Source organism: Lentinus tigrinus (assembly GCF_003813185.1).
Source record: "Lentinus tigrinus ALCF2SS1-7 unplaced genomic scaffold L226scaffold_48, whole genome shotgun sequence".
NCBI classification, from domain to species: Eukaryota; Fungi; Basidiomycota; class Agaricomycetes; order Polyporales; family Polyporaceae; genus Lentinus; species Lentinus tigrinus.
In genome coordinates, this window is record NW_027137957.1 from 165,744 (window position 1) to 185,123 (window position 19,380).

At 56.9% G+C, this 19,380-nt stretch overlaps 7 protein-coding genes across 7 annotated transcripts; 2 read left to right on the forward strand and 5 right to left on the reverse strand.

Annotated features, from left to right (window-relative positions):
* Nucleotides 1-417: 417 nt before the first annotated feature.
* On the forward strand, nucleotides 418-2,378 carry L226DRAFT_494404 (uncharacterized protein). The gene is made up of 3 exons (XM_067677484.1): nucleotides 418-1,213; nucleotides 1,266-1,456; nucleotides 1,516-2,378. Exons 1-3 carry the CDS (start codon nucleotides 475-477, stop codon nucleotides 2,143-2,145), a joined length of 1,560 nt encoding a protein of 519 aa, XP_067529956.1. The 5' UTR covers nucleotides 418-474; the 3' UTR covers nucleotides 2,146-2,378.
* Nucleotides 2,379-2,914: 536 nt separating this feature from the next.
* L226DRAFT_494405 (ENTH-domain-containing protein) lies at nucleotides 2,915-5,448 on the reverse strand. Its single transcript, XM_067677485.1, has 6 exons — nucleotides 5,174-5,448; nucleotides 5,044-5,122; nucleotides 4,227-4,750; nucleotides 3,988-4,174; nucleotides 3,474-3,931; nucleotides 2,915-3,391 (listed from the first exon to the last, which is right to left on the reverse strand). Exons 1-6 carry the CDS (start codon nucleotides 5,335-5,337, stop codon nucleotides 3,232-3,234), a joined length of 1,572 nt encoding a protein of 523 aa, XP_067529957.1. The 5' UTR covers nucleotides 5,338-5,448; the 3' UTR covers nucleotides 2,915-3,231.
* Nucleotides 5,449-6,002: 554 nt separating this feature from the next.
* On the forward strand, nucleotides 6,003-8,355 carry L226DRAFT_616915 (uncharacterized protein; the record flags this gene model as incomplete). Its single annotated transcript, XM_067686963.1, has 4 exons — nucleotides 6,003-6,140; nucleotides 6,198-7,395; nucleotides 7,462-7,637; nucleotides 7,691-8,355. 4 exons carry the CDS (start codon nucleotides 6,003-6,005, stop codon nucleotides 8,303-8,305), a joined length of 2,127 nt encoding a protein of 708 aa, XP_067529958.1. The 3' UTR covers nucleotides 8,306-8,355.
* A 299-nt stretch (nucleotides 8,356-8,654) lies between these two features.
* Nucleotides 8,655-11,015, reverse strand: L226DRAFT_575695 (uncharacterized protein; the record flags this gene model as incomplete). Its single annotated transcript, XM_067685239.1, has 4 exons — nucleotides 8,655-9,425; nucleotides 9,485-9,675; nucleotides 9,731-10,895; nucleotides 10,953-11,015. 4 exons carry the CDS (start codon nucleotides 11,013-11,015, stop codon nucleotides 8,655-8,657), a joined length of 2,190 nt encoding a protein of 729 aa, XP_067529959.1.
* A 240-nt stretch (nucleotides 11,016-11,255) lies between these two features.
* On the reverse strand, nucleotides 11,256-12,030 carry L226DRAFT_277271 (uncharacterized protein). The gene has a single exon (XM_067673533.1). The coding sequence runs from the start codon at nucleotides 11,843-11,845 to the stop codon at nucleotides 11,447-11,449; it is 399 nt and encodes a 132-aa protein (XP_067529960.1). The 5' UTR covers nucleotides 11,846-12,030; the 3' UTR covers nucleotides 11,256-11,446.
* Nucleotides 11,981-15,530, reverse strand: L226DRAFT_539896 (uncharacterized protein). Its single transcript, XM_067681760.1, has 7 exons — nucleotides 15,490-15,530; nucleotides 15,282-15,436; nucleotides 14,942-15,228; nucleotides 13,708-14,884; nucleotides 13,465-13,655; nucleotides 12,175-13,405; nucleotides 11,981-12,108 (listed from the first exon to the last, which is right to left on the reverse strand). Exons 3-7 carry the CDS (start codon nucleotides 15,071-15,073, stop codon nucleotides 12,098-12,100), a joined length of 2,742 nt encoding a protein of 913 aa, XP_067529961.1. The 5' UTR covers nucleotides 15,074-15,228; nucleotides 15,282-15,436; nucleotides 15,490-15,530; the 3' UTR covers nucleotides 11,981-12,097.
* Nucleotides 15,531-15,618: 88 nt separating this feature from the next.
* L226DRAFT_539897 (uncharacterized protein) lies at nucleotides 15,619-19,120 on the reverse strand. Its single transcript, XM_067681761.1, has 7 exons — nucleotides 18,750-19,120; nucleotides 17,992-18,624; nucleotides 17,768-17,918; nucleotides 17,146-17,703; nucleotides 16,874-17,095; nucleotides 16,177-16,822; nucleotides 15,619-16,123 (listed from the first exon to the last, which is right to left on the reverse strand). The coding sequence occupies exons 1-7, from the start codon at nucleotides 18,811-18,813 to the stop codon at nucleotides 16,106-16,108; spliced, it is 2,292 nt and encodes a 763-aa protein (XP_067529962.1). The 5' UTR covers nucleotides 18,814-19,120; the 3' UTR covers nucleotides 15,619-16,105.
* Between the last annotated feature and the right edge of the window lie 260 nt (nucleotides 19,121-19,380).

Genomic DNA, 19,380 nt, shown 5'->3' on the forward strand with positions numbered 1-19,380 from the left:
CCCTGGCTGGGTGAGTGCGACATATACTTTGGTGTGGAGGCATGTACTGACTTACGCATGTCGTAGATTTATAGCCTCAACAGGGACATACAGACTGTGGACTGGGAGGGGTACCATGCCTTGAACACGTCCGAACACCAGTCGGATCCGGCGACTTTCGTCCACGATTCTACGACGTCGCCTTGCCCATATATCGGCATCTATCCAAAAGACAAGCCCAAGGATTGGCTGGACTATGGTCTGTCGAGCGAAGCTGGCGCGGACGGATACGTCTCTTCGACGATAGAGTCTGGTTCGAGCGGGCTCACGGATGAGGAGGGGATTACCGTCGTGCCGATGCGGTCCCGCGTCGCCTGGGGATGGGCCGAGCTACTCGTCAGAGTGAAGCACGATAAGGCTTCTACCCTGCCCAGGGCTCAGCTCGCCGACTGTGCGAATGAGGTCTTCAATCGCCAGCACCGTCTATCCTTCTTCATGATCACCGTGTTCAACGACTGCGCTCGTCTCGTATGTTTCGACAGGAACGGCGCTGCCATGACGCCCTCGTTCAGCTACCTCGAGGAACCGGACGTGATTGGCAAGTTCCTCTACCGTCTCTCGAGACTAGATCGCGCGGGACGCGGGTACGATGCCAGTGTAGAGGCGGCGTCCTTGGAGAACGAACGCTTCTTCAGAGCCCTTCATGAGCGGCACCCACAGCCCCGTTCCGCTGAGGCAGCTGGCCTGCGCGATGCGGCCACGGCAGGCTGGAGGGTGTACAAGGTCGGAGTCGACGCTCCATTCTCAACCGACGGGACCCCCGTTCGTCGCAGCAGTCCTCTCGCCCGACATGAACTGCTCGTCGGGAAGCCTGCGTCCGTCCAGGGCTCACTGGTTGGCCGGGGCACGCGAGGCTTCGTTGCATTCGATGTCACCAGTCAGCAGGTCGTCTTCCTGAAGGACAGCTGGCGCCCCGACTCGGAGTACATTCGCTCTGAGTTCGATAACTATATGCTCATTGCGGAGTCGGGGATAGAAGGCCAGTACAGCATACCGACTCTATTAGGCGGCGGTGATGTCAAGTGCAACGGCGTCGTCCAGCGCACGCGCACTCCGACTACACGCTATCACCCTTTCATTCACTTTCGTCTCGTCCTCAAAGAAGTGTGTCGCCGTCTGGTGGACTTCAGGAACTCGTACCAGCTCCTCAGAGCTGTCACGTACGCCTTCGGTGGTGAGTGAATCCTGCTCAATCGCTGATTCCATAGTTGACACCTTCGGTCTAGCTCACATGATGATATGGGAGGCTTGCAGCTTGCTCCATCGAGACGTCAGTGCGGGGAATATTCTTATTCACAATCCGCGTGACAACGAGGACCCCGACTCGGATCATGTCGTTGGCTTGCTCGCTGATTGGGACCTCGCCAAAACTGAAGAAGAAATGACGAGTGGGGGCGCCACACAGCAGAGACGTTCGGTGAGCTGATATCACTTAGTCTCCTGTGTTGGAGGGCCCTGAACCGTTGTTTCCAACAGGGCACGTGGCCATTCATGTCCGCCCGCCTACAACAGTTCCCGGAGAAGCCTCACGACGTAGCCGACGATCTCGAGTCCTTCTACCACGTTTTTAACTGGTGTGCGCTCTTGTATCTGCCCCATAAGAAGTCGTTGAAAGTCGAGATTCTGGCTGAGTACATCTCCCGCATGTACGACTTCGCCAGCCCCGATAACCCGGAACTTGGACACCCCGACAAGCTTGAGAACATGGAAACTGGAAAGCCTTTTGTCACCATGCTGGAGTTAGCGCCTAACATCCCACATCCTTTGCAACTTGTACTCCAGAATCTCGCGTCACTCTTCCAATTGCACTACTACCACGTCTGCTACCCTCCCGGTCCCCCCGGCCTTGCGCCCCAGCTTGAGATGACGCCCAAGGAACGTCCTCAGCTTGACACAGCGCCATCATGGGAACAATATCTTGAAGACGTACCACCCGCGAGCGTGGAGAGCCGAAAGGACCTCCCAACGACTAGTACGGAGCTGCGAGACCCCACCATGTCACCTCTCCGCAATCACCGGAAAGTGCTAACCTGCTTGTGGCGTGCTGTACGAAACGGCAGCGCATGGCCGGGTGCAGATCGCATTGCAGCCCACCGCGTCGTCTGACAGCGAACAAGCGTGCGACCGGCAGCCTCAGCCTCTGCCATAGCGTTACGAGCGACAACCGCAGTAGGACAGGTATCTCTCCGTCAGAGGCGAGGTCTGCGGCACCAAGTTTCCCTCGCCGCGCATCAAAGTCCGAGTCCTCGGCCAACTTCGAAGGCGCGGAGCAGGACCTCCAGGAAAGCGCATAGGAATCGATCCGCTGACGTGCAGATGCGGTTCGGCCCACTCCCAGCACAGCAGTACCAGTAGGCCTGGTGCTGACGACTCCGTATAAGGAGAAACTTTGTATATTGCGAGGGTGAAAGTGTACATGCATCTATTATGATTGGTACGAATTCATGGATCGTGAAGCTTTGAAGGCTGAACTGCCCTCGTCGTCCTCTCCGAATGTTCTCGCATTGAAGCTGGTGCGTCCTTTGTTAGGCTGTTTCGCCTATCGCTGAGACTGGACTTCACAATCTGCGGGCAGAGTTCCGTGCCCCTGCACGAGCCGTGCGTACGCCGTCCTCGTTCCACCACGGTCCACAGTAGTAAGCAAAGTTCGAGTCCGCGAGCTGTACAACGGTGACAACCGAAGCTTCCTTGATGAGGAGAGTCTCCCCAAGGGGTCCGAGCCGTGAATCTTTGAATCGTCAACGCGTCATAACACAAGCGTGTCGTCGTGAATCCTCCGCCTATCAAGAGATCGCTCGTCGACAGGTGCCATGATCTTACCGACAGGTTGAGGCTGAGGACCGACCTCAACGAACTGTCAGCGATCGTGTCTAGAGCGCCGTCTGAGTGGTAAATATATACGAATTCGCAGACAAGACTGAATAAGGGTAGTATACAGCAGACTTTGTGCAAGCGAATGGCGAGCATGCACATAATCACGAACAACCGGTACGGAGACAGAACGGGTTCATAGATACATAGATACTACACTACTACGAGAAAATTATCTAGTACAACGTCAACGACGAGAGAACGGGAGGGTCAGTAAGTACAACATCAACAATTAGTTGGCCACTCGTAGCCTCGTCGAAATAATATGCAAATCTAACAATACAGATACCGCCGACAACCAGATCACAAACCTCCTCTCGCTCATATGTCGATGAGATTGCGCTCCTGGCCTTGCGACTGCTGTTGAGGCTGTGGCGACTGGTGAGGCGGCGACAAGAACGGATTGTGGCTCGGCTCCCCATTCGAACCCGCCGTGCCCGTCTTCTGCGCCGCAAGTCGCCCAAACTGCGTCTGCCCGAACCTAATCAAAATGAGAAAAAAATCAGCACTCTCACTCTCCCAAGACCCACACGCGCGAACGACTGATGAAGAAAGGAACGCACCTGAGTTGCCCGATATTTCCAAACGTGTCCACCCCGTCGCCCGTGTAGTTCGCGAACAGCGCCGCGAGCCGCGCGTCCTCGCGCTCCCGCCCCCGGCGCGGCGGCTCCCACCCGGTCGAGAACGGGCGCAACAGCGCGTCGGCGTTCGTGCTCGCGCGGATGTCCTGCCGCGGCAGCTCGCTCCGCGCGCGCGGCGGCGGCGAGCGCCCCTCGTACGTGCCCGAGAGGTTGAACGAGACGTCCGAGGACGGGAGCGGGCCGGCGCCGGTGAGGGTAGGGGGTTCGGGCGAGTGCGGGAGGAACGGATTGTTTGAGCCGAAAGAGGTCATTTGCGGGACGAGGGGCTGTGATTGTGGCGCCTCCGGCTGTTGTGGGTAGTAGCCGGTGGGGACGGCGGTTTGTTGTGCCTGTAGTTGTTGCAGCTGCGCATACTCGGCTTGTTGGCGCATATACTCGGCCTGGTGATGTGTGTCAGTCAGCACGGAGGCAAGAAAACGAAATCCTGAGAACGGACCTGCATCGCTTCTTGTTGCGCTGCTTGCAGGTAGGGGTTGAACGAGGTGTATTGGGGCTGAATGGAGGTGAACTGGGGTTGGATGGAGGTGAACTGAGGTTGGATAGCGGTGTACTGAGGCTGAAGGCCTATAGCATATTGGAGGGGTAGTGAGGCGTCAATTAGCTGCTGGGTCGCAGGTGAAGGCCTATCACACAGCGTCAGAGAAACACCGCATACACCGAGCCAAAAAAACTCACAGTTGGTTGCTGTCGTCGAAGAGTGCGGCGGCATTCTGCTCGACCAACTTCTTCCGCCGTTCCTCGTCCTCCTGACTGAGTTTGATTGCGCGCTCCAAGTCCTGGTCCTCAGCAGTCTTCTTCGCCATCGCCGCGCTCTTCTTGCTTTCCTCAATCGCCCGCCGCAGGTCCTCATCCTCCCCGTTCGCGACTTTATCGAGCCCATTCGGCAGCGGTCTCCTGCGATACCGGTCGCCCAGCGGCCTCTCCTCATCCGAGTCGGTGTCGTTCGAATTGCGCGAGCGGCCCATCAGGCGATCGCGCATGTGCGCACGGTCGCGACGCTCGCGGTGGAGGCGCTGCCTGTCCGTGAGGAGGTTCGTGATATCCGCAGCCTTGTGGCGAACGTTCGCGCCCTGGTCGATGCCTTCGTCGTCGATATACTGGAACTCGCGCAGCGTCTTGATCTCGTACAAGTTCTCTTCGCAGTAGACGATGACGTTCTCGGAGCCGGAGTGCAGGAGGTAGTCGAGCACGACAAGAGCCTACGAAGTGTGTATGTGCGTGAGCGTGAGCTACATACGGTCGGACATAAAGAAGGCCGAGGGATTGGCCGAGGCAAAGCGTAGTAAAGCAGCGAGCCATACGATGCGGTTACTGGTCATTGAGATTGTGATGTGGATAGTGCTGCGCACATACGAGAAGAGGGGCCGATGAGGGTAACGTAGACGGAGGCAAACCTAGCGAAACAGCGAGAGATGATGACGTCGCAAAGAGTATGGTTCGGTGGACAGTGGAGATGGTATACGAACAGTACCGAGGCACGCTGATTACTCACCTTGAAGACATGTCTCCAGTTCTTTCCCTTGTCGTTTAACCTCTTGTCTATGATCTCCATGATATCGACAAAGTCAAGCCTAAGCGCAAGTTAAATCGCCGAGACATTGGAGAGTGAGTATCGGACTCACTCGTTGTAGGTCATCTGCGCAAGCTCGTACATCTCCTTCCCGGACGGTGGCCATGGGTCGTTACATGTCGCGTTCCGGACCTTAATTTGTGTGTGCGAGTAGCCTTTGCTGTAGTTCTTGGCCGCGCGCAATGCGCTCTTGCCAAATGTCTGGACGGCAGCCATGAATGTAGGGGGAAAAGTCGGGCGGGAGGAGGAGGTATGGAAGCGGTATAAGAGAGAGTCGGCAATGGGAGAGAGCGGGCAGCCCAGCCCAGACCAGCACGGACCATCGCTCCTCCGACAAGTCCAAGAGCTCTCGAATCCTGCGGAAAGACTCGGCTGCGCCCGACGTCATGGCAGCACCGCCACTGCCACCTGACTTCTCGGCAACCGCCGTTCTCCCGCAGTCTCAACCACGCACCACTTGGTGTTATCGACCGCCTCACACAGTACACCAACAAGATTCGTACACAGTCAACAGGGAAAACAGCGCTATAAACTTGACGATTAGTCCACCGCATGCGCCGCTAAACCGTCATCCAGCGCGAGTTCAAGTTCGTGACGTGGAGGCCAGAACAGGTCGCTGCCGTGAACTAGCCTTATCTCTCTAACGACAGTGCATCTGAAGGTACAGTATTGAATGCTTGAAGGCTTCCGAACTGTTTGAAGCGCTGGTACGTGCATGTCAATTGCCTCTGCCTGCTGGCTAATCGCATTTCAAGCAGTCCCTAGTTCGAAACCTCAGATCTCTCACCCCCTACCTTTAACGGCACTAATTGCACGAAGAGCGTTTCTGCTGAGACAGATTGTTATACGGAGCGTGAAAGCTGCGCAAATCGAGCCAAGACATGACGTGGATCGAGGCCAAGACAATAGGCGAATGGTTCAACGCGTACGTTCCCGGTGACCACCCACCTCCCGGCACAGCGTTCGAGCCGTACAAAACGCATATCGACGCGACCGAACGCGAGTTACGCTCTAGCTGGGTGAGTGGCTTCCCCGTCCATGACGATCCGGAAAACCGACGTTCACACTTCATGCAGCGAGATGGCCTCAATAGGACCCTCCAGACAGTGGGCTGGACGGCGTATGAGGCACTGGATACGTCTGAAGAATCAGATCTTAATTCGACCACAGGGAGGAAGACCTCCTGTCCGGCAGTCCTCGGCATCTATCCCAAGAACAGGCCCGAAAATTGGCTTGACTGTGATGAGTCGGACGAACTGGCGGACGAAGACGATCAAGCCTCTTCATCCTACAACTCCGAATGGGGCACCGATGAAGAGGAAGAGGACCAAATAACTCGTGTTCCTCTACGCACCCGCGTTTCCTGGGGATGGGCCGAATTGATAGTGGTGCTGCTGAAGGATCAGAATGACGCCGCAGGTCCGAGAACGACGACTGCACTCTACTGGGAGAAGGTTGAGGACCAGCTTGCCGGATACGCGAACGAAGTTTTCACTCGCCAGCACCGTCTGGCCGTCTTCATGATTGTTGTCTACTCCTCGGATACCGCCCGCCTTATCCGACTCGACAGGCGAGGGGCCGTCACGACGCCGTTGTTCAACTACGTACGGCATCCGGAGGTCATCGGTACGTTCCTGTTCCGCCTGTCAGGAATGGGCCCTGCAGGCCGGGGGTACGATCCGACAGTCAGCGCTGCGTCCGCGGATGAAGAGCGACTCTTCCGTGCGCTGCATGAGCAGCGCGAACATCCTCTCTCCGCCACAACAGTCGGTCTTCGTGAGGCAGCCACGCCTGGCTGGCTAATCTACAAGGTCACCATCGAGTCCCCGTTCTCCACAGACGGCACTCCGGTGCGCCGAGACAGCCCCGTCGTCCAACGCGAGCTTCTCGTTGGGAAACCTGCCTCTGTCAAGACATCGCTCGTCGGCCGGGGCACCCGAGGCTTCGTCGCGTATGACCTGACGAGCCAGCAGGTGGTCTACCTCAAGGACAGCTGGCGTCCAGACTTGGGCTCGCAAGGTGTCCGGTCCGAGTATGACAACTACATGCTCATCAGGGAGTCGCTCCCTAAACCGGACTCGGTGATGAACACCGGGGTGCCGACGCTTCTTGGCGGGGGCGATGTCACGTACTGCGGTATCGTCCAGCGGACTTGCACTCCGACTAGTCATCTGTACGTCCACTTCCGCCTTGTACTCAAGGAGGTGTGTCGGCGTCTGGAGGACTTCAAGAGCTCCAAACAGCTTCTGCAAGCTGTCGCTTGGGCGTGTGCTGGTGAGCTCGTCTTTTGACGAAACTGAGACCCATACTTCCGCTGACGCCAACGAATGAATTTGCCAGCACACATGCAGGTCTGGGAGTCTTGCAGGTTGCTGCACCGAGATGTCAGCGCCGGGAACATCCTCATATACGACCTGCAAGACAGCAACGCCCCCGACTCCGCGAGGGTCATCGGCCTGCTTTCCGACTGGGATCTCGCGGAAGTCGACGACGGAGTGACGACACTGAAACGCTCAGTAAGCTCACTCGTTGTGATACGCTTTTCAGCGCTGAGCATTGTCTCCGACAGGGCACTTGGTCGTTTATGTCCGCGCGCCTGCAACGATTCCCGGAGAAGCCTCACGAGGTAGCCGACGATCTCGAGTCATTCTACCACGTTCTGAACTGGTGCGCGCTCCTGCATCTACCCCATACGAGGTCAAATCCAGAGATTCTGGATGAGTGCATCTACCGCCTCTTCGACTTCGCCACCGCCGATGATCCGCCACGTGGTCACCCCGACAAGCTCGAATACATGGAATCCGGCTGGACCTTCGTCAGGATTTTGAGGATACGTTCTGGAGTTCCGCATCCGCTGGACCTTGTACTCCAAGAACTCGCGTCGCTCTTCCAACTGCATTACTACCACGCCCGCTACCCTACCGGATCCCCCCAGCGCTTTGCGCTCAATGTCGAGATTGTGACTGAGGACGACTCGCCGCCGGATGATGATCTTTTAATTGCAATCGGCCTTCCCCACCTCACACCAGGAGTGGAGAGCCTGCAAACCAGCAGCGAGCCCACAACAACTGCGGAGCCCCGAGACCCCGCCAAGTCACCTCTCTGCGATCATAAGCACGTGGTGGCTTGCTTGTTCCGTCGTCAGCGTACCGACGCATGGCCAGTAGCAGATCGTGTAAGATGAGTGCATGTCCACAATATTAATATCGCTCCGCACGTACCTAGCGTAGAATCTCCACTTCAAGGTCACCTTAGGATGTCGTCATCAATGATACGTCGCACAAAGCGTCGCGAGCACGACACAATATATCGCTGTACCGTATATACAGCCTAGTAATCTAGTCGTGATATTCCGCCGACAGTGACAGTACCGTAAACCGCGCTGCCCTGCTAGAGCAAAATGAACGAGTTCGTGGGCAAGGTACTCTGCGTGACGAACCGCGTCGAGACTCCGTCGTCGCTCGGCCAGAGTGTGTCACCTGAGAGACTGCCACATACAAAGAAGTATCTTCGTGTGTTTGCGAAGCGGTGACTCAGCGGGGTAGTATTGGTGCCGCAGACGTCCTCTCTGACGGAGAAGGACCTGTCCTATTGCGCTTGTTGCTCCCAACACTATCGGAGAGCTGCAACTGGGAGCTGCCTGACTCACGCTTGCTCGCTGTCACGGTAGCAAGGACGATGGGGCGCTCCCGGTTAACACGATCTGTGAGTGGCCATCCAATCTTGCTTTGCACAGGTGGCCACAGGCAAGCAAGCACACGCTTATGGTCGCGGAGAGGTGACTTTAAGGGGTCTCTCAGCTCCGTGTTCGCCGGGAGATTCGCTGGGGTTTGCAGGGTCTTCGGCTGAATGTGATTAAGACCCAGTGCTTTGGCCCATGCTGGAACTGGGGGCGGAGAATCGTCCTGAGACACAGTCTCAAGATTGAGCGCAAAGCTGGAGTGTTCGAGAGGGTTGGGGACGTGGTAGTAGTGATCTTTGAAGAGCGACGCAAGCTCTTGAAGTACATGTTTCAAAGGATGTGGGACTCCAGGCCTTGTCTCCCTCATGGTGACGAAAGTCATGCCGTCTTCCATATATTCGAGCTTCTCGTGGGAACCAAGTTGCGGGTCATCGGTGGTGGCGTAGTCGTACATGCGGGAGATGAAATGAGCCAGATGATCGAGATCTAACGCCGTCGTATGGGGCAGATACAGGAGCGCACACCAGTTCAGAACGTGGTAGAAGGACTCGATATCGTCGGCGAGCTCATGGGGCTTTTCCGGGAATCGTTGGAGACGAGCGGACATAAATGGCCACGTGCCCTGTTAGGAACAGCATTTCAGTGCTGACCAGCGCAAGAGACTAAGGGTGGTGAGCTCACCGAACGTGTCCGCTGTGTAGCGCCCCCATCCGCTATTTCCTCTTCAGTTTTGGCAAGGTCCCAATCAGCGAGCAAGCCAACAACGTTATCTGAATTCGGGTCATCCTCGTCCCGCGGGTTGTAAATGAGGATATTCCCCGCACTGACGTCTCGATGGAGCAGTTTGCAACTCTCCCATATCATCATGTGAGCTATATTGGAGGTGTCAATTAGCGGGGTTTCAGAGATTGGGTAGGGCTCACTCACCACTGTATGCGTATGCGAGAGCACTGAGGAGCTGGAAGGAGTTCTTGCAGTCCTCCAGACGGCGACATACCTCCTTGATGATCAAACGGAAATGAATGAAAGGGTGATAGAATTGAGTCGGAATGCGCGTGCGTTGGATGACGTCGTTGTGCTTGACATCACCACCACCCAACACGGTAGGTATATGTAACTCGCCATAGGTCTTCTTCGACTCTGCCATCTCCTTCGACTCCGTGATGAGCATATAGTTCTCAAACTCGGAGCGAATGTCCTCCGAGTCGGGGCGCCAGCTGTCCTTGAGGAAGACGACCTGCTGACTCGTGAGATCGTACGCAACGAAGCCTCGCGTGCCCCGGCCGACAAGTGAGCCTCGGTTGACGGACGCTGGCTTCCCGATGAGGAGTTCATGTCGGGCGAGAGGACTGCTGCGACGAACGGGGGTCCTGTCGGTTGAGAATGGAGCGTCGACTGCGACCTTGTACACCCTCCAGCCTGTCGTGGCCGCATCGCGCAGACCGGTTGCCACAGCAGAGCGAGGGTGGTACTGCTCATGAAGGTCTCGAAAGAGACGTTCTTCCTCCGGAGACGCTGCCTCTACAGTGCCATCGTACCCCCGGCCCCCACGATCTAGTCTGGAGAGACGGAAGAGGAAGTTGCCAATGACGTCCGGTTCCTCTAGGTAGTTGAATGAGGGCGTCATGGCAACGCCGCTCCTGTCGAAACGCACCAGACAGGCGCAGTCGTTGACCACGGCGATCATGAAGAAGAATAGACGATGCTGGCCATTGAAGACGTCGTTTGCACAGCCGGAGAGTTGACCCTTGTGCAAGGGGGAAGCCTTCTCGAGCTTCACTTTGACGAGCAGTTCGGCCCAGCCCCAGGCAACGCGGGAACGTATCGGTACGTCAGTGATCCTCTCGTCATCCATGAGCCCGCTGAGACCAGACTCCATCGTTGAAGAGACGCCTGCGTCTCCGTCCGCTTCGCTGGAGGGATCATAGTCCAGCCAATCCTCGGGCGTATTCTTTGGATAGATGCCGAGGTCTGGGCAAGCCGACCTCCTAGAGGCGCGTGTGAGAATCGCCGGATCCGAGTGTTCGAACGCGTCCAAGGCGCGGTATCCCTCCCAGTTCACAGTCTGGATGTCCCTGTTGAGACCTTTGATCTACGACATTCAGCAGTCAATACATGCCCCCCGACCACAAATATTGTTCATACTCACCCAGCCGGGGTACATGTCGCGCTCGTTTCCACCGAGTTCCACGTCATATGGGGCGAATGACATGGAAGGATTGGCTCCTGGCACGTACTTGTCAAGCCAATCGTGAATCGACTTGCACTGCACCCACGCCATCTCCTCGTCGAGCCGCGTACGCCTTGCGTTCCACTCGCGCACACCAGTGTCTGTGACTCTGGGATGCTAGTATGAGAGCGAGATGATCGATGTCTGCTATTTGGAGGCTGAGGCAAGCGCCTGACAAGCTGACACTCGCTTGGGCAAGTGCAACGGCCCAAAATGGAAAGCGTAGTATTTGTTGACTCGAGCGAGCCACAGCAGAGCACCGGCGGGCGTTGACGGGACTCCGGTATGAGAGCAACTTGTCGATGGCGGCGATCTGTAAGCAGACGCAGCGGGCCTCAGTCGACGTGCTCGAGATGAAGCAAAGACTAAGATGTTATTCTGTACCTGTAAGCAGACGCAGCGGGCTAGGTAGATCAGAATACATCAGTAACTAGGATACGACAGAAAGAATGACAGTGACATACCCTCAGTCGACGTGCTCGAGATGAAGCAAAGACTGAGGGCATCGGAGGCGAGCGAGGGCGAGTATAAGTGAGCGGAAAAGGCGGAAAGAGTGAACGGCGGGAAAACGAGCGGAGAGCGCTAAATATACCGAAAAAGGGAAATATAATATCGGCTAGAGTAGGGACATCGTACTGGACGAACAGACACATATCGGGCAGGGAAAGAGGTCCGACGAGGGCAGCAGGAAGGTAGACGGAAGTAAAGGGATCGTAAATGAAAGTAGGTAAGCAAGCACATAGTACGGTAGCGGAGCGGTGGATGGTATAGTGGTAGGCGCTCTCGGTGCGCCAGGATTGTTGCTCCAACATCCGGCACGGTCGTCGACAACGGGGTCTCACCTGTCGAACCAGACAAGTCGGAGAGCACTCGGACGATCGTACAGAAGACCTGACGGTGTTGGTTGGCTGAAGCTTAAATCACTCCGGACCAACACAGTCCGCTTCTGTGCGTCAACGAATTCCATACATCCAGCCATGCATTCCACGAACTCGTACCCGATATATACATACTTTCACGCCTCGCATACAATGCCGTTCTCTATAAAAATCGTCCGTACAACGCTACCACTGAGCTGCAAGCAGGGAACCAACACGTCAGCTAACCGATCGATACACTCGGTGTGATGGCAAAGACTCACCACGCGGGTCCTCCTCAGGCTCGTCTGCGTCGTCGAAGTCACCACGCCTTTGTGTCGAGCGCTGAGAACTCTCCGGGTGCTGAACTCGAAGAGGGACCTCCGTATGCATGGCGTACACACGACGCGGATTGTCGAGCGAGAAGACGTTGGGGTCGCTGGTCGTCGTAGTGGCGTACATGCGAGGCGGACTGCGAGGCGGACTGTTGAGGGAGATCTCATTTATGCCACTGGCTATCGCAGGGTTGATGGGACGACTCTCTCTGTTCTCCTTCCACCGCCGAAGCGCCTCGAAAGCCGAGGATATATCGCCGAACTGGGATTGTAAAGGAGAGTCGCTCAAAACGGGCGAGGCATTCCCCGTAATTGGACTCCCTGATCTTGTCGCGCTTTCAGACTGGGGCGTCGGAGAGCTACGGGCACTCCTTGAGATCATGCTCCGTGCATTGACCGAGGACCTTGACGTGCGACGAGGTAGTCTTGGTGCCGCAGACATCCTCTCTGACGGGGAAGGACCTGTCCTAATGCGCTTGTTGCTCGCAACGCTATCGGTGAGCTGCAGGTAGGGGTTGCCACTCCTACGCTTGCTCCCTGTGAAAGCAGCAAGAACAATGCGGCGCCCTGCAATACGATCATCTTCGCGTGGCCATCCAATCTTGCTTCGGATAGCTGACCCCAGGCAAGTGAGCACGCGTTCGTGGTCACAGAGCGGTGAATTGCCCGGGTCTCGCGGCGTCGGAGTCACTGGGAGGTTCGCTGGAGTTTGCACGTTCTTCAGTGGTACGTCGGGAAGACCGATTGCAGATGACACATCATCATCAGGCGGCGAATCGTCCTCAGTCACAATCTCAACATTGAGCGCAGAGGGGGGGGATCCAGGAGGGTAGCGGGCGTGATAGTAGTGCGATTGGAAGAGTGACGCAAGTTCCTTGAGCACAAGTTGCAAAGGGTGTGGGTGGTTAGGCCCTAACTCCCGCATGGTGACAAAAGGCGTGCCGTCTCGCACGTATTTGTGCTTCTCGGGGTGACCAAGTTCGGGGACATCGGCGCTGGCGAAATCGTACAGGCGGGAGATGTACTCAGCCAGAACGTCGACATCTGACGAGAACTCATGGGGCAGATGTAAGAGCGTGCACCAGTTCAGAACGTGGTAAAACGACTCGATATCGTCGGCTAGCTCGTGGGGCTTCTCCGGGAACCGTTGGAGACGGGTGGACATGAATGGCCACGTGCCCTGTTGGAAACAGCGGTTCAGGGCCCTCCAGCACAGGAGACTAAGTGAGGTCAGCTCACCGAACGTGTCTGTTGTGTGGCGCCCTCCGACGTAATTTCTTGTTCAGTTCTAGCGAGGTCCCAATCAGAGAGCAAGCCAACGACATGATCCAAGTCTGGTTCCTCGTTGTCGCGTGGGTTGTGGATGAGAATATTTCCCGCACTGACGTCTCGATGGAGCAATCTACAAGCCTCCCATACCATCCTGTGAGCTAGACCATAGGTGTCAGCTATAGGGTCAGCGATTGAACAGAATTCACTCACCGGAGAAGGCGTAAGTGACAACTCTGAGGAGCTGGTAGGAGTTCTTAAAGTCCTCCAGACGTCGACACACTTCCTTGAGGATGAGACGAAAGTGAATGAAGGGGTGATAGCGTGTAGTCGGAATGCGCGTGCGTTGGACGACGCCGTTATACTTGACATCACCACCGCCCAATAGAGTCGGTATGTGTAAATTGTTCTTGATCTTCTTCGACTCTGTGATGAGCAAATAGTTATCGAACTCGGAGCGAATGTCCTCCGAGTCGGGGCGCCAGCTGTCCTTCAGGAAGACGACCTGCTGACTCGTGAGATCGTATGCAACGAAGCCTCGCGTGCCCCGTCCGACAAGCGAGCCCTTGACGGACGCAGGCTTCCCGATGAGCAGTTCATGTCGGGCGAGAGGACTGTTGCGACGAACAGGGGTCCCGTCGGTTGAGAACGGAGCGTCGACTGAGACATTGTACACCCTCCAGCCCTTCGTGGCCGCATCGCGCAGGCCGGCTGCCACAACGGAGCGAGGGTGGTACTGCTTATGAAGGTCTCGAAAGTGACGTTCTTCCTCCGGCGACGCCGCCTTTACAGTGGCATCGTACCCCCGGCCTGCACGATCTAGTTTTGCGAGACGGGAGAGGAACCTCCCAATGACGTCCGGTTCCTCAAGGTAGTTGAACTCAGGCGTGAATTCGGCGCCTTGCCTTTCGAAACAGACGAGACGAGCGTAGTCATTGAGCACAGTGATCATGAAGAAGGATACACGATGCTGGCGATTGAAGACTTCATTCGCGTAGTCGGTGAGCTGGCCCCTTTGCAGGGACTGGGGAAGAGGACCTTGTGGAACATTGATCCTTGGGCGCTTCTCGTGTTTCACTTCGACGAGTAGTTCGGCCCAGCCCCAGGCCACACGGGAACGCATCGGTACGTCGGCGATCCTCTCCTCGTCCGTGAGCCCGCTGAGACCAGACTCCATCGTCGAAGATACGCCTCCGTCCGCGTCCGATTCGCTGGAGGGATCATAGTCGAGCCAATTCTCGGGCGTATTCTTTGGATAGATGCCGAGGTCTGGGCAAGTCGACGTCCTGGAGGCGCGTGTGAGAGTCACCCGATCCGAGTGTTCGGACGTGTTCAAGGCGTGGTATCCCTCCCACTTCACAGTCTCTAGGTCCCTGTTCAGGCCTTTGATCTACGACATCCAGCAGTCAACACATGCCTCCCGATCGTAAAAAATGTTCATGCTCACCAAGCCAGGGTACATATCGTGTTCGTTTCCACCGAGATACACATCATACGGGGCGAATGACTCGTCAGGATTGTCTCCTGGCACGTACTTGTCGAGCCAATCGTCAACCGACTTAGACTCCACCCACGCCATCTCCTCGTCGAGTCGGTTACGTTTCGCTTTCCGCTCGCGCTCGCCAGTGTCCGGGATGCTGTGAGAGCGGGAGGACTGCTTGGAGCCGACGACGACGGTTCTGGCACGAGAGCGGAACTGCGCGGGGTTGGATGATGCGCGTTGTTGGGGTTTCTCTGAAGACGCCATGGTTTAGTGAGAAGAAAGAGTCAGCTTGACATGAACGCACCCCCGGTTCGAGGTCTTTATATATGCCCCTGCTTCGTTATCGTGAGTGCAACGCTCCCAGGATGATGAGGCGATAATCCGCAATCTTCCGGAATGTGGTCTGAGCGACGATGTAGAAGGGCGCCGAGCGTTTGCCAAGCGTGCACGAGGACGTTCCTGTATTGTTCTGAGTTAGCTCTATCCCAAACAAAAGTGTCATTATACCATACAAGAACAATTGCTAATGGCTTGCGTGTGGTCACTGCAACAGAGAAGCACAAATGTGTGCGGAGGGGGCAAGCGCCTGACAGCTGGCACTCGCTTGCAACTCGCTTGGGGTAAGTGCAACGACCCAATATGGAAGGCGTAGTATTCGTTGGCACAGCCGAGGAACGGCATAGGGCCGCTGCGCGCATAGCCATATGGCCATTCGTTCGATCCTCGCGCCTGAACTATACATTCGAGAACATTCGGGGAATATCGTGTGCCGCATCGCTTACAAAACTCACGAATCAACAATGAACGCCAAGTACGTCTCAATTGTTCATCTACATAATTCTCTTCTTCCCCAAAAACCCATCAAGGGCTTCATAATGCGCCTATTGTCTTGTCCATCTGTCGTGCATCTTGTTATGATGATCCATGACTGTGCTGTCATGTCGACGGCCTCGTTGTCGGGTAAGAGGAACAACTGGGTCTGGAGAACGACTGCCTCAACGTATACATTCCCTTGACCCATATGGACAGGACGGAATGCAAGCAAGAGGTGTTAGCTCAAGCATCATATAGATTGCGAGCAAATACAGGGTCCATTTTAATGGCAGAAGTCCCTTGTCCCACCTGAAATCACATAGCCTCACCCGGCTACGTGCGGTTTGCATGAGTACCCATCCACCACCAGCGAGAGCATCACTCACCTGAACATCAGCCGATAACATCGAGATTTCCGAAGCCACTGACAACCTCTGTGCAGGCGCAGGCGCAAGCCCCTCCGGGTCCGGGTCCGGGTCCGCAAACGGGTTCGCCTCCTTCGCACCCACAGGCACGACCGGGTCCACAAACGGATCCAACATCGCGTCCGCGCTCAGACTCGAGTGTCCCTTGTCCGCCCCATCCACGACCGTGCTCGACGCCGCGGTGCTGTACATCGTCTCGCGCACGCGCGGCTCTGGGGCCCCCGCGCCAAACGCGGATGTGTCGCTCGGCGCGGGGCTGAGCGGCATCCCGCTCGCGGACGACGTCGAGAGGTAGCTCGGGAACATCTCGCTCCTGCTCACTGTGCCCCCGGCGCCGACGAACGCCATGTTCGGCGGCGGGACGCGCGCGGGCGCGGGCGCGGGGCCCCCGATCGCGGAGTTGATGCTGAAGTGCGGCGAGTCGGGAACGATGGAGGGCGAGCGGGTGACGTAGGTGTCGTAGGAGATGCCGCCGCCCATGAATGGCCGTGCGGCACGTCGGCGGGCACGGACACGGAAGAAGAGGAACACGAGAGCGACGAGGACGACGAGACCTCCCAGGACGCCGCCGATGATCCCGCCCATCATCGCCGGTGAGGTCTTCTTCCTGTGCCAAGTTGTTAGCAAGAGATGATGTGTTCCGAATGACGAGACGTACGCAGCGGTGGCGGACACGACGCTCGCAGTGGGGAACGACGTCGACGTAAACACTCTCGTGCTCGTGCGGAGCTCGAAAGTCGTGGTCGTCTTACCATCGGACGCGATCGTTGGGATCGCAGTGCTGAACGTCGATAGGCTCGTGATCGTGGTCGTAATGGGAGCAGCGGTAGGTACGTTGTCCGCTGCTGATTGAGCAGCCGCTTGCTGTACACCAGTGATACTGAAACAGGCTCGTCAGCGTACAGCTGAAGGCAGAAACAAAATCCTCACCTCGCTGTCGCGGTACCAGACGCTATCGGTGTCGCAGCATTGGCAGCAGTCCCTCCGGTATTGTTGGAGCCCGAGGGCTGAGTACCTGCCGCCGTCTGTCCATCCGTGCCATTGCTGGCCGCGTTCCCGCTATCGCTAGCAGTAGTGCTAGCATCGTTGTTCCCAGCCGTTGCATCGCCGCTCCCCGTGCTCCCGTTTGTCCCAGTGTTCCCGTTCACGCTGGTGTTGCCAGTTCCCTGGCTCCCATCGCCGTTATCATTTCCGGTGCCCGCGTTGTTCCCTGTGCCTGAACTAGACCCTGTGTTGCCATTGTCTCCGGTGTTTCCACTATCGCCGTTGCCCGTAGTAGGGGATGCGGTAGCAGCGCCCCCGCTGCTCGTGGGCGAGCCAGAGCCAGAGCCAGAGCCAGAGGCGGAACCATTACCAGACGGGGTACTGGAGGTACCAGACTGACCGGTCTTGCCACCAGTGGGCTTCGAATCCGCTGCGCTCGTCTTGCTTCCCGTCGGCGATGCTGGCTGCGTGCTGCTTGGTGAATCGGACGAGTCGCCCGGGCCGCTGTGATGCGCCACATCGTGAGCGTCAAACGTTCTGCATCTGTCAAATACATGTTGGGACGCACACGATGGCAGTAGGGACCAAGCCGCCGCTCGTAGCAGACGGACTCCCGGTGGGTTGTGCGCTCGAACTGGGATCCGAAGGCTTGCTGGAGGGAGAAGGTGCCGCGGACGTGGGTTTGGTGGATGCAGGGGTGGATGTGGGCGAGGCAGAGGCTGGAGAGAGAAGAAAACGCACGTTCTTCGCTATGAACGGGGAAGATCACGAAGCAGATGAAACATCACGCACTGCTACTGTTATCGTCTCCATCTCCAGGCCCAACAATCGCCGTAGGGACAAGACCGCCAGAGGAGGACGGGGTTGCAGCCTTCGTGGACGACGGCGCAGCAGAGGTCGGGTCGGCCGCGGATGTTGAAGCAGCCGAAGTAGTTGCTGGGCTCGACGAAGAAGGGGTCGCGGAAGTCGACGGAGCTGCAGATGTCGAGTCAGACACTACGACCGCGGTAGGGGCAAGAACTGGGCTCGAAGACGAAGAAGTAGTGGCCGTCTCGAGCCTTGCCGAGGAAGCCGAAGATGCTGAAGAGGAAGGTGCACCGGTCGTGCTCGGTGCAGCGGAAGATGAAGAGGCGACCTCGGTCGTGCTCGGCGCGACAGACGTCGATGGTGACGCTGAAGTGGTTTCTGCCTTGCTTGACGTAGGGGCAGCGGATGAGGAGGGCGCAGAAGAAGATGCGGGCGACGAAGTCGCAGAAGGTGCATCCGACGAAGGCGTAGAAGAAGGCGTAGCCGACGAAGGAGCAGAAGAAGGAGCCTCTGAACTGGTTGGCTTACTCTCTGTGGCGGAGGGGATTGCTGAGGAAGCAGCGCTTGCAGACGAAGGGGAAGCCGTGACAGAGGAAGAAGCTGCAGTGCTGGCCTGCGCTGCATGCAGGACGCCCGTTCAGCATCCACACTTCACAAGTGTGACGAACGGATGGAGGACACTGCACGCGGTCGAGCCTCGTCAGTTTCGCCCGTCGCCACAGGAGATTCCGGATACTCACCACCTGAACCTGAAGAAGAAGTCGCGTCCTCGCGCTTCAACGCGACTGCCCGAACCAGGGGAGCCATAATAAAAAGTCGTAAAAAGAGAACGAACGAAGAGAAAGAGAGAGAGAGAGAGAAAGAGAGAAAGGGAACCAGCACGGCTGCTACGGGCGGGGAGCAGGGTGCATGGCGCAACGGAGAGCACGGGACGCTTGCCTATATTGTCGCTTGACCCACTCCCTTGGGTGCGAACGCGGGACTCAGGACTGATGGTCGTCGGGGAGGGCGTTGCAGCTGGTGATGGTTCTCGAGACACAGGAAATCGGAATGCACACCTCTGTTGGCCGCACGGCTCTGGCACCTGCGTTGTTGATTGCAGACTCGCTGTATCCCCACTCATCTTCAAATTGACTTGTGCGTTATGTGCATATCCCGAACATACTTTGCAGCTGACAGAATGCCATGCCATAAGACAGGACGACGGACGGAACAGACACGGTCGACATGGATATGAGCGTGTCTCTCGACGACGGGCGGTGACAGTTACTGCCAAGTTGGCACTTTCCGTCCAATCACCAACTCAGCAGATAAGATTAGATAGCCGCCCTCCCCATCACACTCGTTGGACAATCTCGACAATGCACCCATCCA